This window comes from Phycodurus eques, chromosome 22 (assembly GCF_024500275.1).
Source record: "Phycodurus eques isolate BA_2022a chromosome 22, UOR_Pequ_1.1, whole genome shotgun sequence".
Classification (NCBI taxonomy): Eukaryota; Metazoa; Chordata; class Actinopteri; order Syngnathiformes; family Syngnathidae; genus Phycodurus; species Phycodurus eques.
In genome coordinates, this window is record NC_084546.1 from 5,262,348 (window position 1) to 5,289,890 (window position 27,543).

Genomic DNA, 27,543 nt, shown 5'->3' on the forward strand with positions numbered 1-27,543 from the left:
AAGAAATAAAAATGCCCTAAGTCAGCTGAAGTAAAACGTTGTAGTGGTGACTAAAACACCTAATCCACTTTAATTGCTTGACCCCTTAGCCGTGTAATTTCTGCACTTCTGATGCCACATTCCATATCATGCAGGCCTCTAAAATTTTCTCGTTAATAAAACTGTCCGGCCTAGCATTTGTATTTTAAAAAGTCCCACTCTCTTTATAAGAAATATCAAAAGGCCAGGCAGGTCACACAAACAAATATATATACACAGTTTAATCTCTGCTGACCCTTGGAGCCAGCTTCATATGTTTCAATCAGTGGCTGAGCATGGCTGGGGTCAGCAGATTGCTTATGCTGATCCCAGTGATTGGAGTGTAGGTGATTACCATAAGCAATTTAAATTTTATTGATTTAACCTCTTGAGTGCAGTAATTGAAAAGCGAGGTCTCTCGTTTCCTCTCCGTTTCCAAGCTGCCCCCCCCCCTGCACCCCCGCCACACAACTCTCTTTCCAAGTATTTTTCCAGTTCACTGTTCATCCCGTCTTTTCTTCATCCTTTTGTTCCTCGTCTCAAACTGTCAAGTCCGAGGAAGCTTTGGAAGCACCGGTAACCGATCAATCGACATCCTGCCTTGGAAGCAATGGCACAGTTCAATTAACAACACGCCGTGGATAATTTACAGTCTCGCCGTCATTGTGGGATGGCAGAGGTCGCATGGAATGTCCGTGTTTTCTCCCTTTCATAAGAATAATTTTCTGATAATTCTTCCCTTGAATAGACCATCATTACTAATCACCATCGCTAACACAAAAGCCCAATTTCTTACTTAATTACAATTTTTATTTTAGATAACAAGGACAGCCTAATTGTAAATTACTGAGCGGAATTGACCAAAAATGATATTGGCGTTTGTTCTTTAAAATATTCCCGAATGTGCTTGGTATCTTCTTCATTATACCGAGCCATAATGGAGGACCAGATTCCGCCGTCAGATCAATTAATAAAATGTAGAAAACTCCACCTGGGAGAGACACTTGTGCGTTCTCCATTTTTCATCAAGCGCCAGCCATTCCTCACAGGGCATCACAATTTCTTGTTTTAATATTTTAGTGCTCTAACTTAAGCTTCCGAATTCTCTCCAGGTAGAACCACTAGATCATTTTGACATTTCAAAGTACTGAAACCTTTGGAGTAAAGCGATTTTTATTAAAATCTATTAACATAATTTATGCTTGTCAGGTGCCCATTCATTTGCCATATTTCACCCTCTGGTCCCCTCAGATCGGGAAACCAAGTCGCTCGGACGTGTTTGACACCTTAGTGATGATAATGGCGGGAGAGTGGTTGCACGATATCCGGGGACATCGCTCACTTCCTGTTTCAGCAGGATGTAAACCACAGGAAGTGACAGAAATGGAAAAATTTCTCCAATTATGTTTTTGAATTACAACAAGGACGCCAAAACCGAGGCTATAATGATGTCTTGAATTCCATCCAACACAATTGAAGCCTCGCGTACAATTTATGACTTGCTCGAAATCCAGTAAAATAGGCATCAGTGGGAAGCATTATGAAGTAAACTCCAACCATTCCTCTCACACATACGTTTAGAGTTAATGAGTTCTGTGGGAGAATAATCAATAACCTGGAGCGTGGCTAATTAACTGCTAATCATCTGGACCCATTTTGTTGAGGCACAAATGTGGCCATTATAAGTAGCCATGTTAATAATAGATAAATCTGACAGTTTTTTTTTATTTGCGAAATAAAAGCAAGCTTATCGGCTGACAGGTCCAAAATTGCTCCAGGGAATAAGTGTTTACCCTTCAAAAAGATCCCCGCACGAATCCAAGATGGTTTTGTTTAGTGATTGTTTGAAGTAACTGCGCTATTTAGAACACATTTTCACATGAATTCGTCATTCTTCATTGAGACCGAGGAGAGCGAACATTCCTTCTGCTCCAAGAGAATGCAGATTGGTTTAGCGCAAGGTTATTTCCAATTGATTGAAGAGTAAACTACTATGAACATCTTGTTGAAGAAAAACAAGCGAAGACATCCTTTCCGTCACTAAAAAGTACAAAAGCGGTAGAAACAGAAGTATCTCGCCAGGATCGTATAGGATTGAGGATGTCATATGTCTTCTGCGACAAACTAACTTGTTTGTAAAAAAAAATGTCAGATACAAACTGAGATCCAGGCAGCCGCTGCCTGTAGCTAAAAAGCGAAGCGTGGATGCACGAGTGTAGTCAATGAGTGGGGCGATAATTGTCAACACCCTCTCAAATAGCCGCACTTGCACCTTTATTCTTGCCCGTTTCCTTTCCTTGTAATATTATAGTAGCTGCGGCAGCCAGGAGAATCCGCTTTGTCCTTGATAATCACGCCATGTTCCTGGTTCAATCATAATAATACAAAAAAAATAAAATAAAATACAGGACAGTGTATGTGGTGTCAAAATGTTCTTTCCTGATAAGACCAGTCGCAGCGAGAGTTTGTGTGCGAGGGTCAATCGCCAGGTGTGAGGGTGTGAGTCGCCGACTGCAATTTGTTTGCAATTTTCCAGGTAAGTGGTGTTCAGCTGCATCCAATCCAGATGTGTAAAGAAAGCGGTATGGCCACGCCACATGAACAGACTACATCGTTGAGCCACTTATGCCGGTTCTCCAATCGGACCAACGAGCAACCGATAGCAAAATTTAACTCCCCCGTATATCCCACTTAGCACACTTTGCATGACCAAATACTTGGAAAAAAAGAAGTGACTTTTGCCAACGAATGGCAAATGTGTCAAGCCGACTGCAGTGGAAAAGGGGCTTTGCATTGTGTATTAACAAAGCACGAGCCAGTAGAATGGTGATCAGAGTATTATAACACTTCAACCATGAAAACTAAGCTGTGCTTTTGTAGCGCTCACCCCGGATTGTGTGCCGAGACCTATTCAGCACACTTTGAGCTGTGTCAGAAACATTCACACTTGTACTTTACATGCTCTATATAGGAATAACGGGCAATTGGACTCCCCGAACCACTGGGAATGTAGATATGTTCTCTTCTTTCTGTACACCGGAAAACAATTCTGGCGTAACTTCTTGTCCTTACGTGGAAACATATTCTCATAGGAATAAAATGTAACTAATTCAGGTGACATTATCTTTCAAATAGCCCAGGGATTGTGGTGTGAAAAGATGCTGCTGTCTGAAAAGATATTTGGACAGGTTTTGTTAATATGAGGGCAGCTTTTTAAAGCATCATGCCTAATCCATAACCACCTCGATCTTTGAAGCAGCAGTGCATGAAATCACCATGCATTTGGCTGCGAATAGATAGCCAGAGGGATTTTGTTTGGTTGGAAGCTGTACACAAAGAATGGCTTCAACCTATCTGTCTCACAAGTAAATTTGGCAATTTGTGTTTGGTAGATTTCTTTATTTACCTTGAAAATGACTCCTCATTTGGCATAATTTTAAGGGGGAATGAACAGATTTTCATTGGCCAGAAGCACTGCTACAGCAGATGAATTATCTACTGAACACACATTTCCAAACTTGTTTAGTTCATGTTAATGTAATTTTTAGTTAGCAAGATTGGTGAACTATGCCCAAAGCACATGCGTTTACATAGTTTAATGAAATTTCCAACACTGCCTTGGAGCTAGTGGCCAGCGAATTGCAACAAGGGCGTTGGTATCATGGAAGTTTGAACACTAATACTGTCCGTCCATGTCAAACTTGTTGACATCGATAATTAAGTTCCTCTTGGAATCGCTTTTTGTTATTATTCTTTTGACCAGTTTTTCACTTATCTCAGGGCTTCAATGTGTCCCCCACCAATTTAGGAAAGTATATCCTGGTGAGATTTCATGTATTCAACACGACTTCCTCCAATAATCACTCAGCAGCTTTCTCCGTGGAATGTTACAATAATTAGCCCCAATTCTAATTTGATCGGTGGAACTTGCAAACAGGATGTACAAACTCAGCCATTTTGGGCAAATTCCAGGGATTGCACTTGGGTGGTACCAGGCAAACCAGAAAATAAGAGGCTCCCTCAAACTCCAACTACTGAATTTGCCCAAACGAGCCTCAACCAGAAGCAAATTGTGAAGCTTTTTTTTGTTTTGTTTGTTTTTTTTGGCTACACTACCTAATGTGGGTGGAGCATGAAGTTTGACGAGCATTCCGAGGATTAGGGTTAGGGTTTCATTTTCACTGCAATTTTTTGCTGTGTATTCTGTTTTGGATGTTTATTTCAGTAGTATTACATCATGATCCACCTTTTAATGACTTGCATGTGGACTCGCGAAGACAACTCTGGCTGAAAACCTGACTTACAGTAGGTAATCGATCGCCTAATGGTAGGTGGGTGCTGCATCTCGGTGCAACGGTGACGTAATACATTATCATTTCAAAATTACTTTTGGCTGAATAAGCTCAGACAAATCTGCTCCCCCGTGGTGAGCGAAGACCGTGTGCAGAATGATGTCAGTGAGTTAGCGGTGTTGCCAGTCCTCTGACATATCAGATTGGGGCGGATGAGGGGAGGAATCTGTCAAGGCAACATCCCTCATGAGCCGTGGAGATGTCAATGATGGTGCCGCTGCTGAGAGGGTGGGACTGCAATGGTGCACCTGGGGAAACTGCAAGCCCGCTGGCAAAATTGTGATGCGAGCGCAGTTGAGATACAGGAGAAGTCTGTGACGGCGCAAACACATTTGTTTGGCCCAGGCACAGCGTGCTCCGGCTTTCACCCGGCGGAACGCACAAAATCAATAATTGAACAGAGCAAGGATAATAGCGACTACACGCGCTGTGCACTCTTTGAGCATGATGATGGAAACATATTTGCTGGCAAAATAAATTGCGGCAGGTGGTCACTTGTCTGCACACTGAAGGATAAATAAAGAGACATGTTGCTCACACATAACTAAGAATGTTGGTCGTCTGTCACTGATGTTGATGTCTGCCAACATACGAGGTGTTCAGAAAAGTTCCAGGCTAGTGTGACAAGAGTGTTCAAATCCAAATTACAGGCTTCCCCCTTCGTAAGTAATCCACCTGGAGTCTTAACGCACTTTGCCAGCTTTCATGCACTCCTTGGACAGACAACAAAAGCATGAACCACAGGGCAGTGAGGCCATATATAGGGTGCTAAAACAGCTTTCCTCTGTATTATGACGGTCTCTCCTTTAGCGATCTTGGATGCACCTGCATGAAATGCTGATGTGGGTGCCTCTGCCTTTCCTTAGGTCTTTCTTCTCAATCTCTTTCCTGTGGCAATATATCCAATTTCCTCAGCAGAAATCATTATTTGGCATCATTACCATTCCCAACACTTTTATCTTCAGCCGCTTGTTTCCTCACTCCATTGCCTGATAAAGTTTGAGGAGGGGGAGGAGGTGGGGGGGGATACCCTTTTACGCCAAACCTAATAAATAAGCCTTGGAGTGGTCCCTTTCATTGGAGTATTTTTAAGGTTTCCAGTTCGGTTGCTGTCTAAAGGGATAAATCATTTTAGTAACATTAAACCATTGAATGTTTCCAACAAGCTTTAAGTATTGGTGGAAACTAGCTGCAGCAGATGTTCCAATTCAACCTTTATTAGCAATGGTAATGAATGTTGTAGGATACCGACTATGCCAGATATGTTTGCTGTAGCGGAACAGAACGAGACAGGACTGGTGAATTAACCCTTCAGGCCATTCCTGGTTTATTGTCGTAAGACTGATGCGTCCGGATGGACAGTTTGTAATGTGGGTCGCCAGCCTCCAGAGAATCAAATATTTGCACATCCTATAACCATTGGACCTATAACACTTTCTCTACCAGTTTAATTTTGAGCCCTTTTGACCTCATATAACCACCACCCAATGCAGAAGTGTTCCAAAGCAATTCAGAATCTGCTTGTTGAACAAGACAAATTGCATTTGTTCGTGGTATATCACTCCAAACTTTGGAGACTTTATAGCTGGCTAGGGCTATGACTGACAGGGACTCTTAAATGGGTAAGACCAGGAAGGCGAGACTGTCAAGGCGACCGTTGCAATTAAAGTCACTAATTATGACCTCAACAACAACTACATATACAACATGTTTTAATTGGTTGTGGAGATAGCACTGGTTAAACCACAACACATAATACTTTATGATGATCCAGAGTCTTGGATAAGAGAGCACAGTGTTGTTCCTTTGGTGCTGCAGGTCAGGAACTATCCAGGTACAAAGAGTGAAAATGTGAAGATTTAAGCAGCGTTAAGCACTGTTACTGTTGGAGTTGTTCAAATCAATAAATGCTGTTCTGAAATAAGTAACAAAATAAATACATGCTTCAACAAATAGCTGCATACATTTCAGTTGTAGTGGATTACATAGACTAGATGTCAGTAAATTATAGAGATACATGAAATACTTGAATGAAATAATTTTTTTTGTTTTACTTTTTAAAGACAATATAATATGATCACATGTAAGAGCCTGGTCAGGTAAATTTCCATTACAACCATGTAGGTACAATGAATGTTAGTGAACTTGCACTATCCCTACATATTTTTAAAAATATGGCTGTAAAATGTTGTGGAATTAAAGAGCCATGTTGTCCAGTTCTGGCAAAACTGCTGTTACGGTATTAATCCTTCCATTTTCCAAACCACTTGGCCTCATTAGGGTTACAGGTGCGTTGAAGGCTATCCCAGGTGACTTTGGGTAGAATGGGTACAACGTGGACTGGTTGCCAGTGAATCTTCCACATACTAAATATGTGAATGTATATATATATACATATATATATATATATATATATATATATATATATATGCATTCGCAAGATTGTACATATTCCTGAGAATCCAGGGTAGTTGTACTCAGGAAGTTTTGGGTCTGACATTTCACATTAGTGTGCTTTTAGAGCCGTACCGCATGGCAACATCTTTTGGTCAGTAATGTAGACTTCATAGCCGCAGTTCTATGTAACACATTAATTAAAGTTGAATCTCACTCCATGTAGCATTGGCTTATTGTTAAGCAGTATCTCCCAGTGCCAAATGTATTATTCATGCTCGCTGTTTTGGTTTCTTTGTTGTCCCTGCAGGCAGGTCCCAGGTAAGTCCTGATGCCTCAGTAGTGCTTCATGTGGCTGTGAGGCCCTGGGGTAGAGCCTCCAGCGATGGCTTTAGCCTAGCTGCTCCCCGGAGACCTTCCCGTTCAACCGCTCCGTTCCGTCTTCAAAGACAAATACAAACATTGCAGTCTCCCCTTCTCCAGCTCTCTTGTGCTTCGAGAGCTCATGCAGTATATTGTTCCCCTCTCGCTCTGCCCACATATTCAATCCAGAGTGAGTTACACCATGGCAAATTTTGTACGTGGGCGTGTTCTTTCAAATTGTGAAAGTGCGGTCAAGGGTTCAGCGGCGGAGGCGGGCAAAAGAAAGTCTTTTGTGACTTTACCGATGCAGAATTATCTGCGCAAACAAACATAATGAGTGGTGGGGACATGACAGTTATTAATAGAATGTAAGATTGAAAAGTTCAATTTATTTCACAATTAATATATTGGAATGACTAAAGTGAAAAACATTCACCTCCAAAAAAAAAAAAAGAAAAAGCTAGATTGGCTAAGGTTTAAAATATGAATTTATCTTCTTTATTTTTCTCAAGCTGACAGTCCACCCCTGAAGTCAGTCAAACTTGACACAATTGGAGCTTGAAACCATAAAACGTGATTTTAGTCAAGGTTTCTGGTGTTTCTTTCACTAATAATCCCCACACTGTAACGGGTTTTGTTATATTCATGACTTTCAGAAGATACTCTGCGGTCCACCTTGGCCTTTCAGGCTATAGTTTGGCAGAGAATTAGCAGTGTCAGGTTCCGTAACGGGATGGTGAACAGTAATTACAGCAAGGCCGCGGCCCCATCAAGATCTCCCCACATTGTCAGTTGGTCAGCGCCGGATTGGCAGCAGGCGCTCCTGCCTGAGAGTCTCCAGAGTACCCATTAGGATGGAGGCCCGGCATCCTTATCAAGCCAACCCCTGTGCTCTTCCAGTGCACAATTACAGCATGGTCTGCACATTTGTGGAGCTCACTGTTGTTGTTAGCGTCACCTTAGTCTACAGCCTCCTTAATAACAGAAAGTCAGTAGTGAGGGCTCGCAGAGCCGCAGTTGGCAGGGTGAGACGTGCACGGCGAGTTAATGACGAGAGTTATGGCTGTTGTGTGATGTTACATGGGAGCTGATTCGAAGAGAGACCGTGACCTTGTGTTTCTGCAAGCTTTATAATTGTTCTCGGTTTACATGTATCATAGAGGATAGCATTATATGAAGAACGTGTTTTGTTTGGGGGGTCTTTTCCCTTATTTTGGTCACAGCATTCATCCTGATACCCCTAAATTCCATCAATATGTCAGTTTAACACAAAAATAAACTGCTAGAATAGCGTTCACAAATCTCTCTACAGGATTTTACGAACCTATTAGAAGCGTTTGTCAGTAGTATACAAAACAATATTATAGCCACACAGAAATGTAGGAGAATAAAGCTTTAGTATCAGTATGGCACTATGCCATAACATTATTTATTTTCCTGACAAAAAAGAATTTTTTGTCACATTATACATTTTAGTAAGTACTGTATATTTACTGTCACAATAATCCAAACTACCATATCAATATCTACCATTTGCAAATGTTCAAACCAATTTCTCTCACAATTGTAATTTGCAATCACTTTGGGGAGACAAAGTGCCACTTTGTGAATTTTCTATTTACATTTTATGTACTGTAATATCTGTATACCATCGCATTTTCTTACCTCAGGTGTTATTTTTGCATAATCGCCAGTAAAATTTCACAGTCGTAGACAAGAAATTAAATCACATTATTACCTACTTTGATGTATATAAATGCATTGCGGTTGGTGATTCACTCCTTTCACTGCAACTTGATTGGACAAGTTTGTTTTCACCCGAGAATGGAAAAAAAAAAAGCCAATATTACTATTTAAAATCATAATTATGAAATCCAAATTATATGGACAAAAGTATTCAGACTGACATTGTATGGACAATTAGTTCACAAAGCCAGTTTCATTTGGCATGACATAAATAGATGTCCATCATGCGTAGACCCAGAAAATATTTTGACCAATTCTATATTTTTTCCCACATTTGATACCAAATTTGAACCGCGAAGCAAATGGGTGATGCTAAATTACGAAGAAGTCATTTTAAGCAGCCAGGACAGAGATTTACTGTATGTACCACTTTCACATTCAATCCACTTTGAACACCAGGATCTGGCTGAACACACATGAGATTTTCCTAGCCTACACACAGCTCTGCACTGGGATTGTAACTGTGGATAAACACATCCGGGTGTTTGAAAACCAAAACCATGGCTGAACCGCCAGGTCAAGTCATGCCTTAGAGCCTGCAACATGGCCTTCAGGACAGAGAAATGTATAGTACTGCCTAGAATCAGTACTACCTTGTTATGATCACGTAATCACATGAAACCATCAAACCATTTGTTCATCAAAAGAGATTTACGGGATTGATGAAACAGTATGGCTTATTCAAAAGTTCAGAAAGTTGACTCAGAAAACAGAGTTTTTAAAAATGAAGATAGACAAGTACTTTCTCATTTTTCTAGAAGCCAGCGCAAAACCGTTGCCTCTCATATGTTGCGAGACTCTGGCTTTAATAAAAAAAAAAAAAAAAAAAAAAGGGAAACAGGGATCCTTTGACCAAACATATCCACTGAACTTGGACCCCAGAACATGCAAGATAAACCATTATGATGTTGTTTGATAGGTTGGCTCGGCATGTCTAAACATTTTGACCTTTGCCCTGACAAAACCATTGCAAATGGACCCCTCTGAATTATAACTGAAGATCCTTGGCCAACAGGGATGATGTCCTGCAACTGCCCGAATGGTGTTCAGCAAACAACCTGGCTCTGAACAACACAAAGACAAAACAGAGGCACCATGATCTCTCCTGACATCTCCTTGTCCGGAAACACCTCGGCCGCTCGACTCCGTGAGATGTTTAAGAAAAACAACATCCGGCAGAATCTGCTGTTGACCTTCTACTGCTTGACCATTGAGAGCATTCTGACACACTGCATCATAGTGTGGTTCTACCACTGCTCTGAGGCAAAAAAGTACAGGCTCCAGAGTGGTCAATACGGCGCGAGGATCATCAGCAGAGGCAATCACAGGTGACAACACTCAGCCCTCCCACCACCTCTTTGACCTGCTGCCCACCCCTCAGGCAGGCGCTACTGGTCCATCAGCAACAGAACGAACAGACTTCTTCCCCCAAGCCAACACTGCACTGAACTCACAATAATGCCAAAACTTATTCCTTATTGCTGCTACTGTTTTACATTCAAAACATTCCTGACCGTTGTGCCTTGTTATGAGCATGAGTTGAAGTCACTACATACCAATACTCTTATCATCATGAATCGTGTAGAAATATTTGACGCAATACGCGATGCTTTTCGATTTATGTACAATGTTGGATGAACATACCTGAACTTAGACAACAATTATTTCTATTCCACTTAGTGAAGGTGTCGATAGCACACTTTCAAACTCTTACCGACTGTCGAAACAAATCAAAAAGGCCTTTCTGCCATCCGTGGACTAGAAATGCTAATGCTAAATACTAACTCTAGGCCTTCAGCTGTACTAAAATTACAAAGAAAGACAAGCCACCATAGAGACACAACTCAGAACAGATCACCCACTGCACTATTTAAAAAAAAAAAAAAAAAAAAAAAAATATATATATATAGGTTTTCTCCGGGCACTCCGGTTTCATCCCACATCCTAAAATTATGCAAGGTAGGTTAATTGATGACTCTAAATTACCCGGTGGTGTGAATGTGAGTGCGGATGGTTGTTTGCTTGTATGTGCCCTGCGAATGGTTGGCAACCAGTTCAGGGTGTAGCGCGCCTCCTGCCCGAAGATAGCTGGGATATATGTGAGGATAAGCGGTTCAGAAAATGGATGGAGGGAATATCCATCCATCCATTTTCAACACCGCTTATCCTGGTTAGGGTCGCAGGACGCTGGAGCCTATCCCAGCTGACTTCGGGCGAAAGGCGGACTACACCCTGAACTGGTCACCAGTCAGTCGCAGGGCACATATAGACACGGACAACCATTCGCACTCACATTCACACCGTCACTGAGTGGGAACTGAACCCACGCTGCCTGCACCAAAGTCAGGCGAGTGTACCACTACACCATCAGTGACTTGGAGGGAATATATAAAATCTAATTAATCAAAATTAGTGTGGTATCCTAAAAGTTTCTGTGTAGTGCATCAGTTGAAGCCCTATTGCGCTCTGTATTTTCTGCCCTTCTTAATGCCGGTCGTCAAAGTTCCTCAGATCCTCCATCTGCCCTGTTTGATTAAACTCATCCTCCAGACTGAGGTGGAGAGAGGGAGACTTGCCGTTTGAGCCTCTTCCACCATTTCCCCGCAACAAAATAAGATGTTTCATTGCATCTAACCAAACGAGCGGGATGGGAAAATTGCCTTTTCAATAATCTGGCTCGCAAACCCTCCCCCCTCCCGCCTTTTTTATCCTGAAAGGTTTTCTGACAGTTATTGTTGGGAATAAGGCAGCTCCTATACCCCCCGCAGATGACAATCATCTTTCCAATTTGTTTGAGATTAGGTCATATGGAAACAGCGCTTCATAAACACACAGGGTCGGCATCAACTGCCATGAAGAATGGGAGGGTGGTATCGCTAAGGCACTGGTGAACCAGGAAAACAAACAAAATTACACAGTTCTCCCTTACTAACTGGGGAAAAAAGAATAGACTCCCACCCTTCTTCCATTTCCAAAACAGCATGACCTGGCTAGAAGTTTGATTCGGATCACTAAACCCACCTTTTCAACATAATTAATATCTGAGTGAACAAGTGAGTGTTTGATATTCGACTATATGGACTTTGGTGCTTTTAATTGTGGCCCAAGCATGGAGTGCGAAAGCCATTCTGAAATTACTTTGTTTCTTCCACGTGATTATATTCAGGCCAAGTTAAATTGCCTTTTTGAGGGTTTTTCCATACTCCAACACAATTTTAAAAGCATTTTAATCCTGGAGTCTTTAATGCATTCCCGAAGCTTGTTTCACTTCAGCCAATAAAACCCACATGCCGATAGTCGGCAAAAATCTTCGCGTTTCCCAGACCTTCCGATGAGGCTTTGAAGGCCCGATTCTCAGATATCTGTAAACGATTATCCTGTGGTGTGGGATGTGTTAAGAGTGATTTTTTTCCTCCCTGATCTGCTCAGAAAGTAATCACAGCCAACAATAGTAATTGTTCTGATGGCAAATCCATATGTGTGGTTCACCCTGAGTTTGACCAAGCTACATACTCGATTGTGAAATGAAAAGGACTGTTGGCCAATTTGGAGGAGTTCTGAAGTTTACAATTTCTTCCAATTCATTCGTTTTCCAAGCCGCTTATCCTCACAAGGGTCGCAGGAGTGCTGTAGCCTATTTCTTCAAATCATTCACCAAAATAAAAATAGTGAGAACAGAAGTTTGCAACTTCAATGTAGTTGCCAAATAAGCTAACAGATAGCCTTTCTTCTTGTGCTTTTCTTCTTCTACTACTACACTTTATTTGTCAACAGTCTGGATGTCGTGTGGCACTATGCTGCCTCTCACAGGTCAGTCTTGGTACTTTTACACTTAACCTTCGGTCGCTGAACGGGAAACTCTGAAGTTCTGAACGAATGGGGTCAGAATGTTTTCTTAAAGAATAAACCCCCCCCCCAAAAAAATCGACTACTTCTATCAAAATGATACAAAGAAGTGGACCTCAAACCAAATGAAAACTAAATTTGGGAGTCACTACAAGAGAGGGTGAGACAACGGTGGAACTTGGAAGTTAAATGAAAACACAAACATACAACCACACACAAATTCAGACAGCCAACTGATGGTGTCGACTCCCTGAAGACATCCAACCTCCTTAGATACCCCCCAGCTAGTCTGATTGTCACCAGGTGTGGGAGATGAACCCAGATGGATGCAATAGCTCCTGATTCTGTGTACGAAGCGTGTGAGACGGAGCATGGCAGCAAAGTTTGATGACTTTGAAAGAAATGCAACTCTAATATCAACTCCACATCCTCTTGTGTGTGATGAAGACACTGGGCCTTAAAGGGAGCATACAGTGTAATAGAAAATTGACTTTTTAATTATTTGTATTTGAACAGTTGGGTCTCTGGAGTGCCTGCCCACCCATGCAGTTGAATCTTTATGGGCTCCTGCTTTATGGGGTGTGGGGGGATATGGCTAAATTAGCAATCATTTGCAGTCTGCGTCAGTCAGTGTCTCCAGAAGGCTCCAATAATACCACTAAAAATGTACGTCAAGAGATTCATAGGTGCCCTCTGGTGGTAGAAATCTGTAGATGAAGATTCTATAAACCTCCAAACTTTTGCAGGCCCCTGTAACTCAAGCGAGGACCCGTTTAATTCATTGTATTCATGACCACCAAACCACATAAGCACTGCAATCGCTTTAATACTTTAAATCACTTCTGCTGGTCAGGTGAGTGTTTGCGTGGTAGGGCCGATTGCTGTAATTTACCAAGCATGGTTGACCTCCTGGACGGGGTCCTAAATGGGCATCTGGTAGGCGTTATCCCACCACTTCAAAAGAACGAAGTTCACAGCCCCAAACGGTGCAATGAATCCCGATGACCATGCGGCAGATCTGTTGTCGGGGTCAGATTTGTGATGGGACATTAATGCAATCAATAAGGTGCTAATTGCGTGTCTCGCAGGCGTTCTTTCCATTCGGATTGTCAATATTTTGCCCGGTAAGGTTGTGACTCCGTATTAAAGGTTTTAATTGCCCCAACCTTCATTAATCCCCAAGTTATTGCGTGGCTATTTGCATGATTATGAAAGGTTTAAACAATAGAACAAATGCAAATATTCCAGAGGATTAATTTAAAATGAAGGCATGGTGTCTGGTAGAAACACAACCAACCACAATTCTCCAAAAAAAGAGGCTTCGAGCTGTTTATTGCCACTCCCAGTTGAGGTTTACTGTCAAACTAAACATAAAACAAAGAGAATTACATGTTGTGTATTTAAATAAAACAAACACACAACTTTGCCTCAGCAGCGTCCAGAAGCTTAATTTGAACACACAATGCAAAACACCATAGACAGGCTAACTGATAACCCTTATAAACCCTAAGCAAAGGATATTTGAACACAAATAATAGAGCAACACATGTAGACAGAAAATATAACAATGATCACAGGCATATATTCTTTATCTTCTGCGAAGAACGACTGATATTACTGTGGCTCATCGAAGAGTGACCGTGTCCATATACAGTATATCCGCATGTCTGTATTATACTGCCCCCAGATGGCCAAAGCACACACATCAGAAGGAGCAGCACAATGTCTATTCAAGTGAAGCAAAAAATTTGGCAAAAGTTTAATTCCTTACATTCTATTTAATGATGCAATTACTGTGTCTATATAAAGTAAAATATGATAGCGTGCTATTTTTCTGATTAAAAACACATGATACTTGTTTTTCTTTTCGAGACGATGGAACAGATTAATGGCATTTCGATTAATTTCAATGTGGAAAGGTGATTTGAGGGACAAGTGTTTTGAGTTACAAAGGTGGTCAAATGAAAGTGTTATGATTATTTTCAGAAGAGACGACCATCAGGTAATTAACCAAAACATATTTGGGCCTTACAAAAGTCTCTGCTAAACTTTTGGGTTTGATGTGGTGTTTCACCCATCCACGTGCAAACTGCAAACGGATGGTGCTTGCATAACGACACCGCTGGCTGATTTGACCACTAATCCACTACTTGTATGCAAGCATTTAAAAAGTCCCTTGTACCGTTTTGAAAACAATTGCTTTGATTGTCTTTTGTTGGAGTTCCAGAGAGCGAACTCCCCAAAAAACCCAGATTATTAGATTAGTAGCCATATCATAAATTTTAAACGGGCTAAACAAGCTTGTGGACACAACAACTGAGAACAAATTATTATTTGAGTGACCCCAGTGCTGTGTACTCTGACTGGGTGCTGACTAATTGTTCAAAGACTCAAATTCGCTTGGGTCTTACACTCAAATTAGACCCAAAAATACAAAATCCATTATCACCGCAATAAAGAGCTAATGACCCAACAACTGGAATTTATTTGCCAGGGCGCCCATCTCCTTGAAAGGGCCAAAGGATAAGGAGTCATTAAAGCAGCGTTATCTGGTCCAGATAGCATTGGCATGTCTGTAAAGATCATTATTTTTGCCCCTGGAGCCGTTTGGCAAAGGAGAGCAGCGCTAACTCCAGGGTCAGCATTAACACAGGGATGAAGACACTAACGATACACAGCCTGGCAGCTAATACTTTTTCTAAACGCTCTTAATGACTGTAGATTTGGATGTGGGAGAGTTTGTGTTTTTCTTAGTGCTCAAGCAGCTCACTGTGGCTTTGAGCGAAGTGTCGCAGTTCTTTAAATCTTCTTTACTTTTCTCAAGGTTCCATCTCTTTTTTTTCCCATCCATTTGCTGTGGCGAGAGGGGATGAGTGTGTGTTTTTTTCAGAAGGATCTCGTCAGCTGTGCGTATCTGACAATATAAAACTTTTTTATTCATTGGTTTTCAAGAGGCTTACCTAACTCCCTCACTCTAATGTGATGTACACTTTCAGAAATAGGGTAATGACACACACGCTGTTTTGCCAAGTCTAAAGACAAAAACATGGTTATCTGATCACATGGTCAATTTTCATCACATAATTGAATGCCTTCCATTAGTTACAGTATTTGACAGGCGGTGATTGTTTAAATTGTCAAAACATATGCCCTAGCATATTTTCTCCCTGCCATATCACACTTGTCACCTACAAATCTTCTAAAACTGAGCCATGTGTTTAATTCACATCCAATGCCCGCTGTGGTATGCCTGTTGTTGACAGAAAACTAACAAACAGTTATTGAGCGGCAATGTACATGTGCCCTCCTGTGCTGACGCCGACTCTGGGGCTGGGACAGGCAGCGCAGCAGATAATATCCGCCTGAAATTCGACATAAATAGATGGCATTGGGCGTTAACATCTTCTTGTGTAAATTCAGCCAAATACATAAAGTCGTAGGTGTGCGGATAACACCAACTGTATGTGAATTTTGGGAGGTCTGTTTCAGTTTATCCCAACAACAGCTGTTTAAATAAAATAAACATTATATAAACACAAGGGAATACTAAAACCTATCTTTCTCGCTCAATCCTTTCAACAAAGAGGTAAAATTGCACAGGATGTCATACACTCCAGTCGTTATTATATTACACAAAGACCATTGTAATTATAGCATCTTATTTTTTAGTTGCTTGGAACAAAGCGTACGAGAATCTGGTAAATCTCCGTAACAGTTTGTTCTTTTTTGGCAAAGCTAAAAAGATTTGGATGAACATGCTTTTTATGGCGAGCAATGTGTTCTTATAGACATCCTTATATACTGTAAATTGTGCCCACAGGTCAGATATATGACATTTGGAAAACAATAAAAATGTATGGTATTTTATTCTATTTTTAGCTTTCATTTCAGTTTGCAGTGTATTGTGAGTGCATCTTACAGTCCCCCCGTCACTGTAAACGTGTTGATTTCCCCCACGTAATGGACATAAATCAGTTTGTGCGAGAAAACAACCCGGTTACGATATTCACTTCATCTGTGGGGCAAACATACATGACAAAGCAAGTGTGTGTATTTTCCACACAAACTCCTGCTTTATTCATCCGCACGTCTTTTAATGGTGCAAATGGCCACCACGTTGTAATGTATCAACCCTGTCACAAAAGACAACACGGCACTAATGATGCCAGGCTATCAGCGGTACGATTCGGGGAGTGGGGGGGCTAACATCTGACTCCGGAACAGCCGAGGCAAAATAACGCATGACACATGTCTGCCATTAGTGCGAATCCTCCCTGCGGTTGCCACACTTTCTTTTAATTTCGCTTGGCTGTAATCTCCCATCGACTCGAGTGTTTTCATCTACTAAAGGACCTTCAACAGCTTGAGCCTAATCAAAGACATTCTCTCTTTTTTCCCCGTGTCTCTGGATAAGGAAATTCAATTAGCTTAATTGGGCTGGATATTATCCTCTGTAATGTGATGGAAGCATCGCTTTCACCAAAACTACACAGGGCACTTTGGAAGCACCCTGCTAATTAGTGCAATAACTTTAATCCAAATGTTTTACCTCAACATTCTAGATGATTCTAAATTGAAATCCAGGTAATTAGTAGAAATAACCCCCCACGCACGAGGAGATCACACGACTCCATCTTGAAGGCTGCTGACGGCAAAGTATAAATGAAGCGTTCCGTTTCCTCATGTTCCATGCTTGACACACAATGGGACCAAAATAGAAAAATCCTCATTTTTTGTTTTGTGTTTTACAACTGCAAAAACAGATGCAGAAACACAGTGGATACAAAGTCTCCACACCCCTGTTTAAATGAGACCAAGAAAAATAATTTCAAAACCTTTTCCACCATTGTGACCTATAACCTTTACAACTCTTGAGGGGGAGGGGGGGGGGGGGGGGGAATAAAAATTACTGAAATATTGCGGTTGCACAAGTGTTGTACATTAATGGTGGAAAAAGTTTTGAAATAATGTATCTTGGTCTAATTTTTTATACAACTAAAACCTGGAGTTTGAACAGGGGTGTATTAGCTGTATGGGAAGTGTGGCACGGTGACCGACTGGTTAGAGTGTCTGCCTCACAGTTCTGAGGACCAGGGTTCAATCCCTGGCCCCGCCTGTGTGGAGTTTGCATGTTCTCCCCGTGCCTGCGTGGGTTTTCTCCGAGCACTCCGGTTTCCATCCCTAAAACATGCATAGTAGGTTAATTGATAACTCTAAATTGCCATAGGTGTGAATGTGAGTGTGAATGGTTGTTTGTTTGTATGTGCACTGCGATTGGGTGGCAACCCGTTCAGGGTGTACCCCGCCTCCTGCCCGATGATAGCTGGGATAGGCTCCAGCACGCCCACGACCCTAGTGAGGAGAAGCGGCTCAGAAAATGGATGGATGTATGGATGGGAAGTTTTCATCGAAATTTGGGGGAATTTGGAACTCCGCAACCAATCGTCTTTACTTTGAGATTTCGTTGGCTTCCTTCCATCCAAGCAAGACTGAAATGGGATTTTTGTTCCCACCCCCAAGCAGCAGAGACAACAAAGTGAGGAAATGATTGCACTTCAAATCAGTCATATATCATAAGCTGTACCATGCTCTGTTGCTTAGGGTAATAGACAGAGAAACCGACTTCTTTCTGATAGCTGGTTTGCATCTAATGCTGTGCCCTTGAGCTAGATACTTAACCTTAGAAGCTCCAGCAAACACAAGGCCTCCTCAATGGGTTTGAAAGTGTAAACCTTTCTTTAGATATACAGTAAATTTCTCCGGTCAACTGGTTAAACGCATGCCAATTTCCCGCCATAAAAGGACAGAAAAAAAAGACACTAAACTCTGTGTAACACAATAAAACTGTATTACATTTGTGCTTAAAATTATTACAATTACAGTATTTACAAGCGTTGTCCTAAAAATAAACATCTCATGCTGGATGACACATAAAAAGAAAGAATTGTACAACAGGCAAGCAAAAGGAATTATTATTATTATTTTTTGTATGTACACCCACATTTTACAGAGGACATTTTGAAGTCAAGAATGAAATGTGAGCACAGCAAGACGTGGAGGTCAAGGTGATGAGGCCGCAAGTAGGGAGCGGATTGCATTCAAGTATTTGCGTGTTGAACCGTGCCAAATTTAGGACAAGAACTGCTTCAATAAATAATATACAGAAAGTTAACCAAACCCGCCAACATCATTCCATACACCTGTACAACGACTACAAGAACCAGACTCCATTATGTATTTCCCCAGCTGCCCAATGCAAAGTTTAATAAATGTGACTCCAAATCCAGGCGATCAAATACTGCTAGAAGTAGATGGGAATTTAAGGAATGGAATCAAGACTTTGCTCAAAAGTCTAGTACAGTGGTTTTCCAAGTGTGAGGCACAAGCAGCTTGAGAAAAATAAAGACCACACATGCTTTGTTCAAGGAAAAATCCATTTTAGCAAAATGGGATTTTAACAAGAATATTTGTAGCCCACAGTTTGCTCACTGAGGGGTACCTCGCTCTCCCATACTTTGAAAAACAATGCACTACTCTAGTCCATAAGGCTGTGTCCCATTTATCAATATTAGTATTGGTTGCTAAATTCAAAATATTGTGCAGAAGTCTTAGGTGACTTGTAGTTGACTGCGACAGTGTCACTCAATATGGAGTTCGCCAAGGCCTTAAAAATGGCAGATTTCAGTTTTTGCTGTTGTTGTCATGAAGCTACTTGGTGCCATTCTGATTCTGGGAGGTGGACTAGTCCATTTATATCATAGTTCTAGATCATCGGCAATATTTTATAAGTTCTTTCTTGTCCCCTTAGCCTTTGACATCTGGGTTTTGGCCTGTTTTACTGCCACCTCTCCTCTCCTGCCCCGAGAGGCGGCTAGGTAGCGCAGATCGAAGTGAGCACTCATACAAAATTGTTCCAGTTTTGTAAAAATTAGAATTTACACAACAATGCCTAAGTCTTTTGTACAGTAGTACTGTATATCAATCGTATTGTCAGAATTAATGAATATTGAAAAACGTGATTACCGATCAAACTGATGTTGAGGTCGACACTCTTTGTGATCAGACTCAACAGACTAAACCGAGACTACATGAGAAAAAACTCCTCAAAAAAGAAGAGTGATTTACACACACACACACACACACACACACACACACACACACACACACAGACACACACACACACTCGCACCCACACAAGTATTAAATTATTATTTTTTTCAAGCTCCTCTGTTTACACTTTACAACATCCAGTAAAAAGGTGTTTATCCCAAAGATACACTGATTGACAATACCTCTGTGTGTTTTCGATTCAAGTAGTTGGACCTCACAGTCCTTGTCGTAAAAGGTGATACATGAAAGTATGTAAATATCTGTCCAACAACTTGCTTTGGGATTTTCTGAGGCCAGTGTTTTTGTTTGCCAAGAGGAAAGAGGCAGCACTTGTCAGTCACAAACAAACAAAACCTTATTTTACCGATTCCAGGGCCGCTGCCTGCTATGCTGCAGTCTCTATGGCTATTCTGTACAGTAGAGTACCTCCCCTTCCAGGTTAGGCTTCATTATGTACACGTGGGGGACAGGAGTTGGACAGGAAGCAATAGTGCTTTTTCTTGTGTGATTGCAAGCTTTCCATCAGTCTTCTCCCACTCCTGTCTTCCATCTCCTTTTCGTTCCCCCGCCCCCCTCTTACGAGGGTCAGCGGACCTGGGGAGCGTAGCCCTCTTTCATCAGGCCCTCCTCGTAGTCAGTCTGGCACAGGATCATGTTGTTCTTCAGGAAGAACTTGTCTCCCACACAAAACCTGCGCGACACGAGAGGAGAAAAGCGATGAAAAGGCAGAAGAGCATCGTTAATACTGAGCTGTAGGCTAGCAAAGGTACGGTACTAGCTCATCTTTGGAAGCTAACACTGTGCCAAACCCCTTCAGCTGCAAAGTATGACGGAAATGCAAGAACATGGGGAAAACATATTTGTAATTACGCAGTTGGTGGTGAGGTCTTTCTTGGTATAGTTCCCTTCCACCTGCAGATGGTACCAAGCCCCTCACATCCCCGGCAGCCACATCCTCACAAGTGGGGGCGTCTACGGTTATTTTTGACCTTTCAGTGCGGCGCCAAGTGGAGATTATGTTGAACGAGAGGCAACTCTCGCTGAATTGTCCTGAGGGTCGCTTATCTCCCTTCAGGTTGGACAAGGTCGGCGAACACCGGTGCCAGGGCTTACCAGAGGGTAGGGGGGGGGGGTTTGGTGGGGTGGTGGCAGTTTCTCCTCTTGTTTGACTTTTAACACATACTAAGAATACAGAATTCATAGCCGGAAGCTGCACGGTAGCTTGTGTACCTCACAAGCTTGTTGTGTTTATTCAGTGGTGGAGGGCAGATTGAGAGCATGATTTGTTACATCCGTTTGGGACCAATTAACAGATAGACTGTAAAAGGTGAGACCTTCACGTTTTGGGAAAAAAGGCAAAAGGCAGGTATTATAATTACTTTGGAAAACATCATATGAAGTTCGACACTCAGAACTGATACAAATTGAAACCATCAGACCAGAAACGCCATATACACCACTAGAACGGGGCCACTAAAATAGCGGAAACTGGATTGCAGTGGTAATTCCGACAACTTCATTTTCTTATTACCAGCTAATGTACTGGCCCTATGAATTCAAAGTGATAAATGGGATATACACGTACCGAGAATTGGGCAGTGTGGGGGTGGAGCAGCTCAGAGAGGTAACGCAGGATGATACCATTTAGGGATTTAAAAACAAATAGATGAATCTTCAAAATAAACTAGTGCAAAGGGCCAGAATAGGAACTTTGTGCGCCCTCTCACGTGTTCTAGTTAAAAAGCAAGCAGCAGCATTTTAAACCAACTGGAGATGTTTGAGGGAGCACTGGCTGACTCCAAAGTGACGTGCATTACAGCAATACAACCAAGATGCGATGGCAGCATGGATTAAATAATATGATAAATATTTCATTTGATTTTCATATTTCTCTTGTCCGATTCGTGTGGGGTGTGTTAAAAGGGATTTTTTTTTTCTCTCTCGATGTGCATGGTCAACACCAAGTACGGCGTAGTCCCAGACTCCGTGTGACGTGAAACAGATTGTTGGTCCTGTCGAGTAGACCACATACAATAAGAGCAGTAAGAACATGCTTGATAGTTTTCAAGCTTTAGGTCAAATTTCTACGAATTGCTACTTGAAAATAAACGCCTCTCAACTCTATTATTTTTCTGCTTACACTGTGTCCACTCCCATAATGACCTCATGTCAACCCTTTTTTTTTGTACTCCTTCTTTCGTTGAGTCAAATTGTTTCTCCCTTTTTCACCTCCCCGCACCTGTTTCCTCTCCCCTATTTCACACAGACAAATTGTTTCTGCTCGGTGAAATGTCAACAGCATATGTGACATCTGTACGGCAATTTTGATGAGGATATAACACTGGGGCCCATCATAGGCGTGTCTAATAAAGGACGTTTTGCCCCCCGACTATTTCCGGTTTCTGGAACAAACAATAGCAGCGTCAATTTTCTATATGTGGTTCTATTAGGTCTGACTTGGATAGTGGTTTGCTGTTATTGCACTTTAAAGTATTAATAATAATAATAAACAATTAGTGTTGCTAACAACAACAGTGCCAACTATTCATTGGACTTTGAGAAGTATTGGAGTACAAAGCACTACACAAGATTTATGAATAGGATGCAGTTATTTCAATGAAAGTTCAAAATGTATAAAATACTCAAAGCGTTATTTGTTCACCATATCATCAGCCTTTACTATTGAGGCTCATTAAAGGAGTCCCTTGAGATCATGAATACAATTTTACAACTAGTTGTATCACACTATGGTCTGTTGTCATACAGATGCTTACTGTGCATGCAGTCATCGTTCTCTGCCGCTTTCTTCATCTCTCCCTTTTCGCTTTTCTTCCCTTTCTTTACCGAGAGGTGAGTGTGACTAATGAGTCTTTAGAGACCTCTTGTTGTAGGGTGGAAGAGAGGAGAAAAAAAAATGGCTTCCACAGGCGCACACTTAAAAGATGCATTGCGATGCCAGCTATATGCCCCGTAGGCGAGTGTTAACTAGAGTAGTCGCTTTCCACTCAAATGAGGAAACGGGAGAAAAAGTGAGCTGCGTCACATGTAGTTAGTGTTCACAAATACTCATCCTCATGAATGGGACTGCGTCTCTCTATTGTCAGACAGCACAAGGACAAAAGTAGCATTTGCCTTGAAAAACTCTTTGTTTTCGCAGTATGTTTAGGGTCATTATTCATCTCATCTGCACTGTGAAGCACTGTATAATCACTTTTGGAACATTTTACTGTATGTGACCAAAGTAGCGCCATACAGTACGTCTCAAAATTGATCTTGTTACTTCTGTCAGCAATCAAATGTCCATACTACAACCCTGCTTTCACCACTTCACCTGGATTACGAACTCTTCCTTCTCTACGTTTCTGTTCCCACTGACCTTCCTATCCTGGATGTTATCAGTGGGTTTCCCCTTGTCGTAAGGAGTCTCGTACATTATAACAATGACAGGCCTTCCTTTCATTTTGTGACATTCAAAATCATGTCATTGGTCCAAATACGTTTGAGCCCCTGAAAGTGGACATATTCTACGTACTATATATTGCTGGAACTCCTGAATGGAAAATACCGTCAGGAAAACTAAAAAGCTACTCTTCAATTTGTCTTTATGCAGAAGAAAATCCTTATTTGTGTAATTACAGTGTATGTCATGTTGGATATTCAGTTCAGCGAGGTACACACATACTGGTAATTGAGCTGGATATGAATATTTTCCCAAGGGCCCTATTGTCGGATGTCTCTAAATCCTTTGTCCGATTATCCTGTGGTGTGGGTCACCTCGATCTGTTCAGAAAGTGTTGTCCGGATCACCAATCATAAATGTTGAAAAGCTGTAAAAGCAAATCCTTATATGTGTGGTCCAAGTTGGGCCAAGCCACAGACTCTTTCAATTGTTACATGAAACTGAACGACAGCCTGATTGGAAGCGATCTGAAGCTGAACACTCGTTATGTTGGGCGTTTGTTGAACGTGACTCCCAAGTCATCGACCACAATTAAGATGACAAGTTTGTAACCGCAGCGTCGTGACCCATTAAGCGAACAGCTTGCCCAGCTTCTGTAAGGTAATGAACATGCAGAATCGTGGAACCCAGAGCAGACTTGACAAGATCTGAGCAATCGCACAGAATTGTGTTAAATCAAAAGAGCATGCGCGCGTGTGAGACAAATCCTTAGTACAAAACGACAACGACAAAAGATTAACGTGAAAAAAACTACTCTGAGTGAACAAGAACTAACAAAAAGAAGGTTATTATATTCCTCAGGGTTGTCGACAAATAGTTAGTTGTGCTTCTCGTTGATTGTGGACAAAATTGCTTGTCATCGTAAACGAGTGTGGAAAATCCTTACTTGTGTATGTATTTTAATGTGCCGTGATCATTTTTCCTCTCCAGTAGATCAGGATGAAGAAACACAATTGTGTTCTCCAGTATTCTTCCCTGCACAGGCTCCCAGTTCTCGACACCAATCATACACAAAGTGACAACTATGTCCCTTATTGCCTATTAGGCCCCTGTCTAACAAGCCTGACTCATGACATACAAGGCACCCGTGGCAGAGTTTTGCTGCGCTGAACCCAATGGGCGTCAGTCTCTCCTTCCAAGGCTCAAGTAGGGAGACCCCCCCACCCAAACCCTTTATCAGCACTGACCTTCCCCTGCACTGTCACCCATCCTGCTCCTCTCTGCTCTAACCTTCCTCCAGCCTCCCCAGACTGTGGCCTCCAGCTCATCAGGGGGAAATTGGGCCAGCACTGGCTAGATGATGAGGCTGGACGACAGCCTCATCGATTAGCTGTCCCCCACGGCTGATCTGTGGCTAACTGCTTGCTGGATGGAGGCTCATATCTCCTTCCTTATTCCCAACACCTCTTTTCGGAAGCAGTCGCATGTTCCTTTCGGCTCCGGCTTCCTTTCTGTCGCTCAGGTAGGGAGAATAACAGTCCGGGCAATTGGGAAGGTCACAATGGTAGATTTATGTTTGGTTTAACAGAGTGAGGCTGCATTGGGTGCAGACACAAGGAATCGGGACTGATGTAAGATCCTATATTTTCACTGATGGACCACGAATATGGGTGTAGTCACTCCCCTTTGCTTGATAACATTTGAAAGTCATGCTCGGAGTGGAAAAAGTGGGATGGGAAAAAAGCGGTCTGGCAGATGCACAAGTAAGATAACTGGTGAGGCTCTTCCATCTATCACACTCTTCATTGCTTTGCCTTCACGACAATACATAGATTGCTGTCAATTTGACAGTGATGGTGACAAAGAACAAAGGTCACGGTCGCTCGCTCCCGTGCACTAATTGGCCTTCACTTAACCAAGGCCTTTAATAGCAGAGCATGGCAATGACTATTAGAGTCCCACAGTGATGGAATCAGAATAATCATCGGCTTCCGAGTTCTCTTGGATAGCTTGAATGCACCCACAAAGGAACGGAAGACACGGGTTGATAAATGGGAGACTGGGAGGGTCGGCTGTATGTTCATACGTGATTGTAGCAATTCAACCTTCAAACGCCAATTTACGCAGCGGCTGACCTGGAGGAGCGACGGATAATTACACCGAGTGACCCCTGCCAACCCGCCGATCGCCTGCTCTGTTTATCAGATTTCACATTTTCTGACGACGTTCCACAGAGAAATCTCTGGGCCATTTGCGAGATGGATTAGATTGCTTTATTGAAGGGCCTGTCGGGGGAGCGGGTCAATGGGAGGGAACGCGGGAGCGGGGGGGGGGGGCTGGTCTTTCGTGTTTGTTTGAGGCCGGGAAATGAGAGGGGACAGAGCTGGTGCCAATGAACAAGGCGAGCAGCAGGATCGGTATGCCAGACAAAGCGCAGGAGCCCATTTTCAGGCCATCCGAAACAAGGTGGATAAACTATTCAGGAAAAGTGAGATCCCCAGAGAGCTAAGAGCAATTTGCAGAAGGTCAATCTATTAATCACACTATAAATGTGAAGCATTTTACCTCACCTAAGCGTGTTACTCTCTACCAAGGCGTATTAAGGCAGCATAAACAACAAAGACAAGTTGCAACGTTACAAGAACAAAGTTGTAAAATTAGGAGCATGACAGACTGTTTCTGATTGGATCATGCAGGAATTTTGACATTTTCCCAAGACTGAGAATTTATATCGCTGAAAAATTGCCCCTGTTTTCTGTGAAATCATGACTTTCAAGTAGCAATAAAATAAAAGTGACTTTTTTTTCTTGTAATATTACTCATTTATTTTGTCAAATTATGAAATTATTTCTCATAATTTCATTTTTTATACTATACCCGTCCAGGATGTTGCATGTAAATTTTGACATTCACTCTTTAAGGGATATGACTTTTAAAAATGTATTTATTTATTTATTTTGAAATAACTTCTCGTTACAATGTTATTCTTGAAAAATTAATGTTTGCCTCGCAATTTTATACTATGGTGAAGAAGTTGTGTTACTTTATTTGGACCCAAGGGTGGATTTGGTGAGTTGGCTGCTCACACATACACATAAAGGATTTCTGTATTTAAATCATGAATAAAGGACAGTAATATCACAGTGACAGTAGTGCTTCAAACATGAAAACACAAAACAACATGAAAATTGAAATCAAAAGGGCAAAAGCTGTGGTACATAATGAAAGCTATCCCCGCCAATAAAGAAACTTGGAATAAATGAATAAATACATCGATTAGCATGATTAATTGATCCAAGTGTATCAATGACTAAGGTAGACCTGATGAAGATTTGAATCCTTGAGACAGCACAGCTTTCGTTCAACTGTTTTTGAACAATAGCGGAACCATATTTACTCTAGAGTGTTTATGTATTAATAATAACCTCTGTCTGTTCTCACACAATATCATCCATCCATCCATCCATTTTCAAAACCGCATATCCTGGTTAGGGTCGCGGGGCACCAGAGCCTATCCCAGCTGACTTCGGGCGAAAGGCGGATTACACCCGGAACTGGTCGCGAGTCAGTCGCAGGGCACATATAGACATGGACAATCATTTGCTCTCGCATTCACACCGTCACTGAGTGGGAACTGAACCCACGCTGCCCGCACCAAAGTCAGGCAAGTGTACCACTACACCAGAAGTGACCACAATCTCATTAATGTTAAAATTTATCACTGAAATCTGTACTGAGACACAAAAATTAATCCCTTGTCAAAGGTGTCATTTACAATGTGGATCATAAAAAACACGAAACAAAACCATGTTCATATAATTCATGCTTAAATCAAATATGAAACATAACAAACCAAAACAACAAATATTTGTAACATGTTGTTGAAAAGCCATTACACTCTAGCGTCCAAATATTTTTGTCTATAAATGTATATATCCGCTGCAAAAAAATAGTAACAAACTAGAAAACAAAAAGTCAGAGCTGACGAACAGCTTCAATTATAGTCGGTGCCACCCCATAAACCGTGGCCAGACTCTGGCAAAAATTGTGATGGGCATCTAAATGGCGCCTGCAAGGCCGCGGTGGACCATGTGAAACACACAAATGTCAATTTCATTCAACAGTTCATCAGCCACCTTAATGTAAAAAGAAAGATTTGCCTGCGCTTAAGTGGGTTCTAATGCGGGAGAGCAGAGTTGGCCTGCCTGGGTCGAGCTGATGAAGATTAGCTGACTTCTTCTATTAGCAAAGGCTGTCTGGTGCAGCCGGCTGAAGTGGCAAGACAATAACCAAGTGCTAATTGTGCGTAACCAG

General features: G+C 41.8%; 1 protein-coding gene across 2 annotated transcripts in view; it reads right to left on the reverse strand.

Moving 5' to 3' along the window:
- Nucleotides 1-18,619: 18,619 nt before the first annotated feature.
- lmo3 (LIM domain only 3) overlaps nucleotides 18,620-27,543 on the reverse strand; it is a 41,473-nt gene continuing 32,549 nt past the window's right edge. For both annotated transcript variants that reach the window (XM_061667669.1, XM_061667668.1), the window contains exon 4: nucleotides 18,620-20,520. In XM_061667669.1, coding sequence (XP_061523653.1) covers nucleotides 20,415-20,520 — 106 coding nt within the window. In that variant the 3' untranslated portion in view covers nucleotides 18,620-20,414. The remainder of the gene's footprint in view (nucleotides 20,521-27,543) is intronic.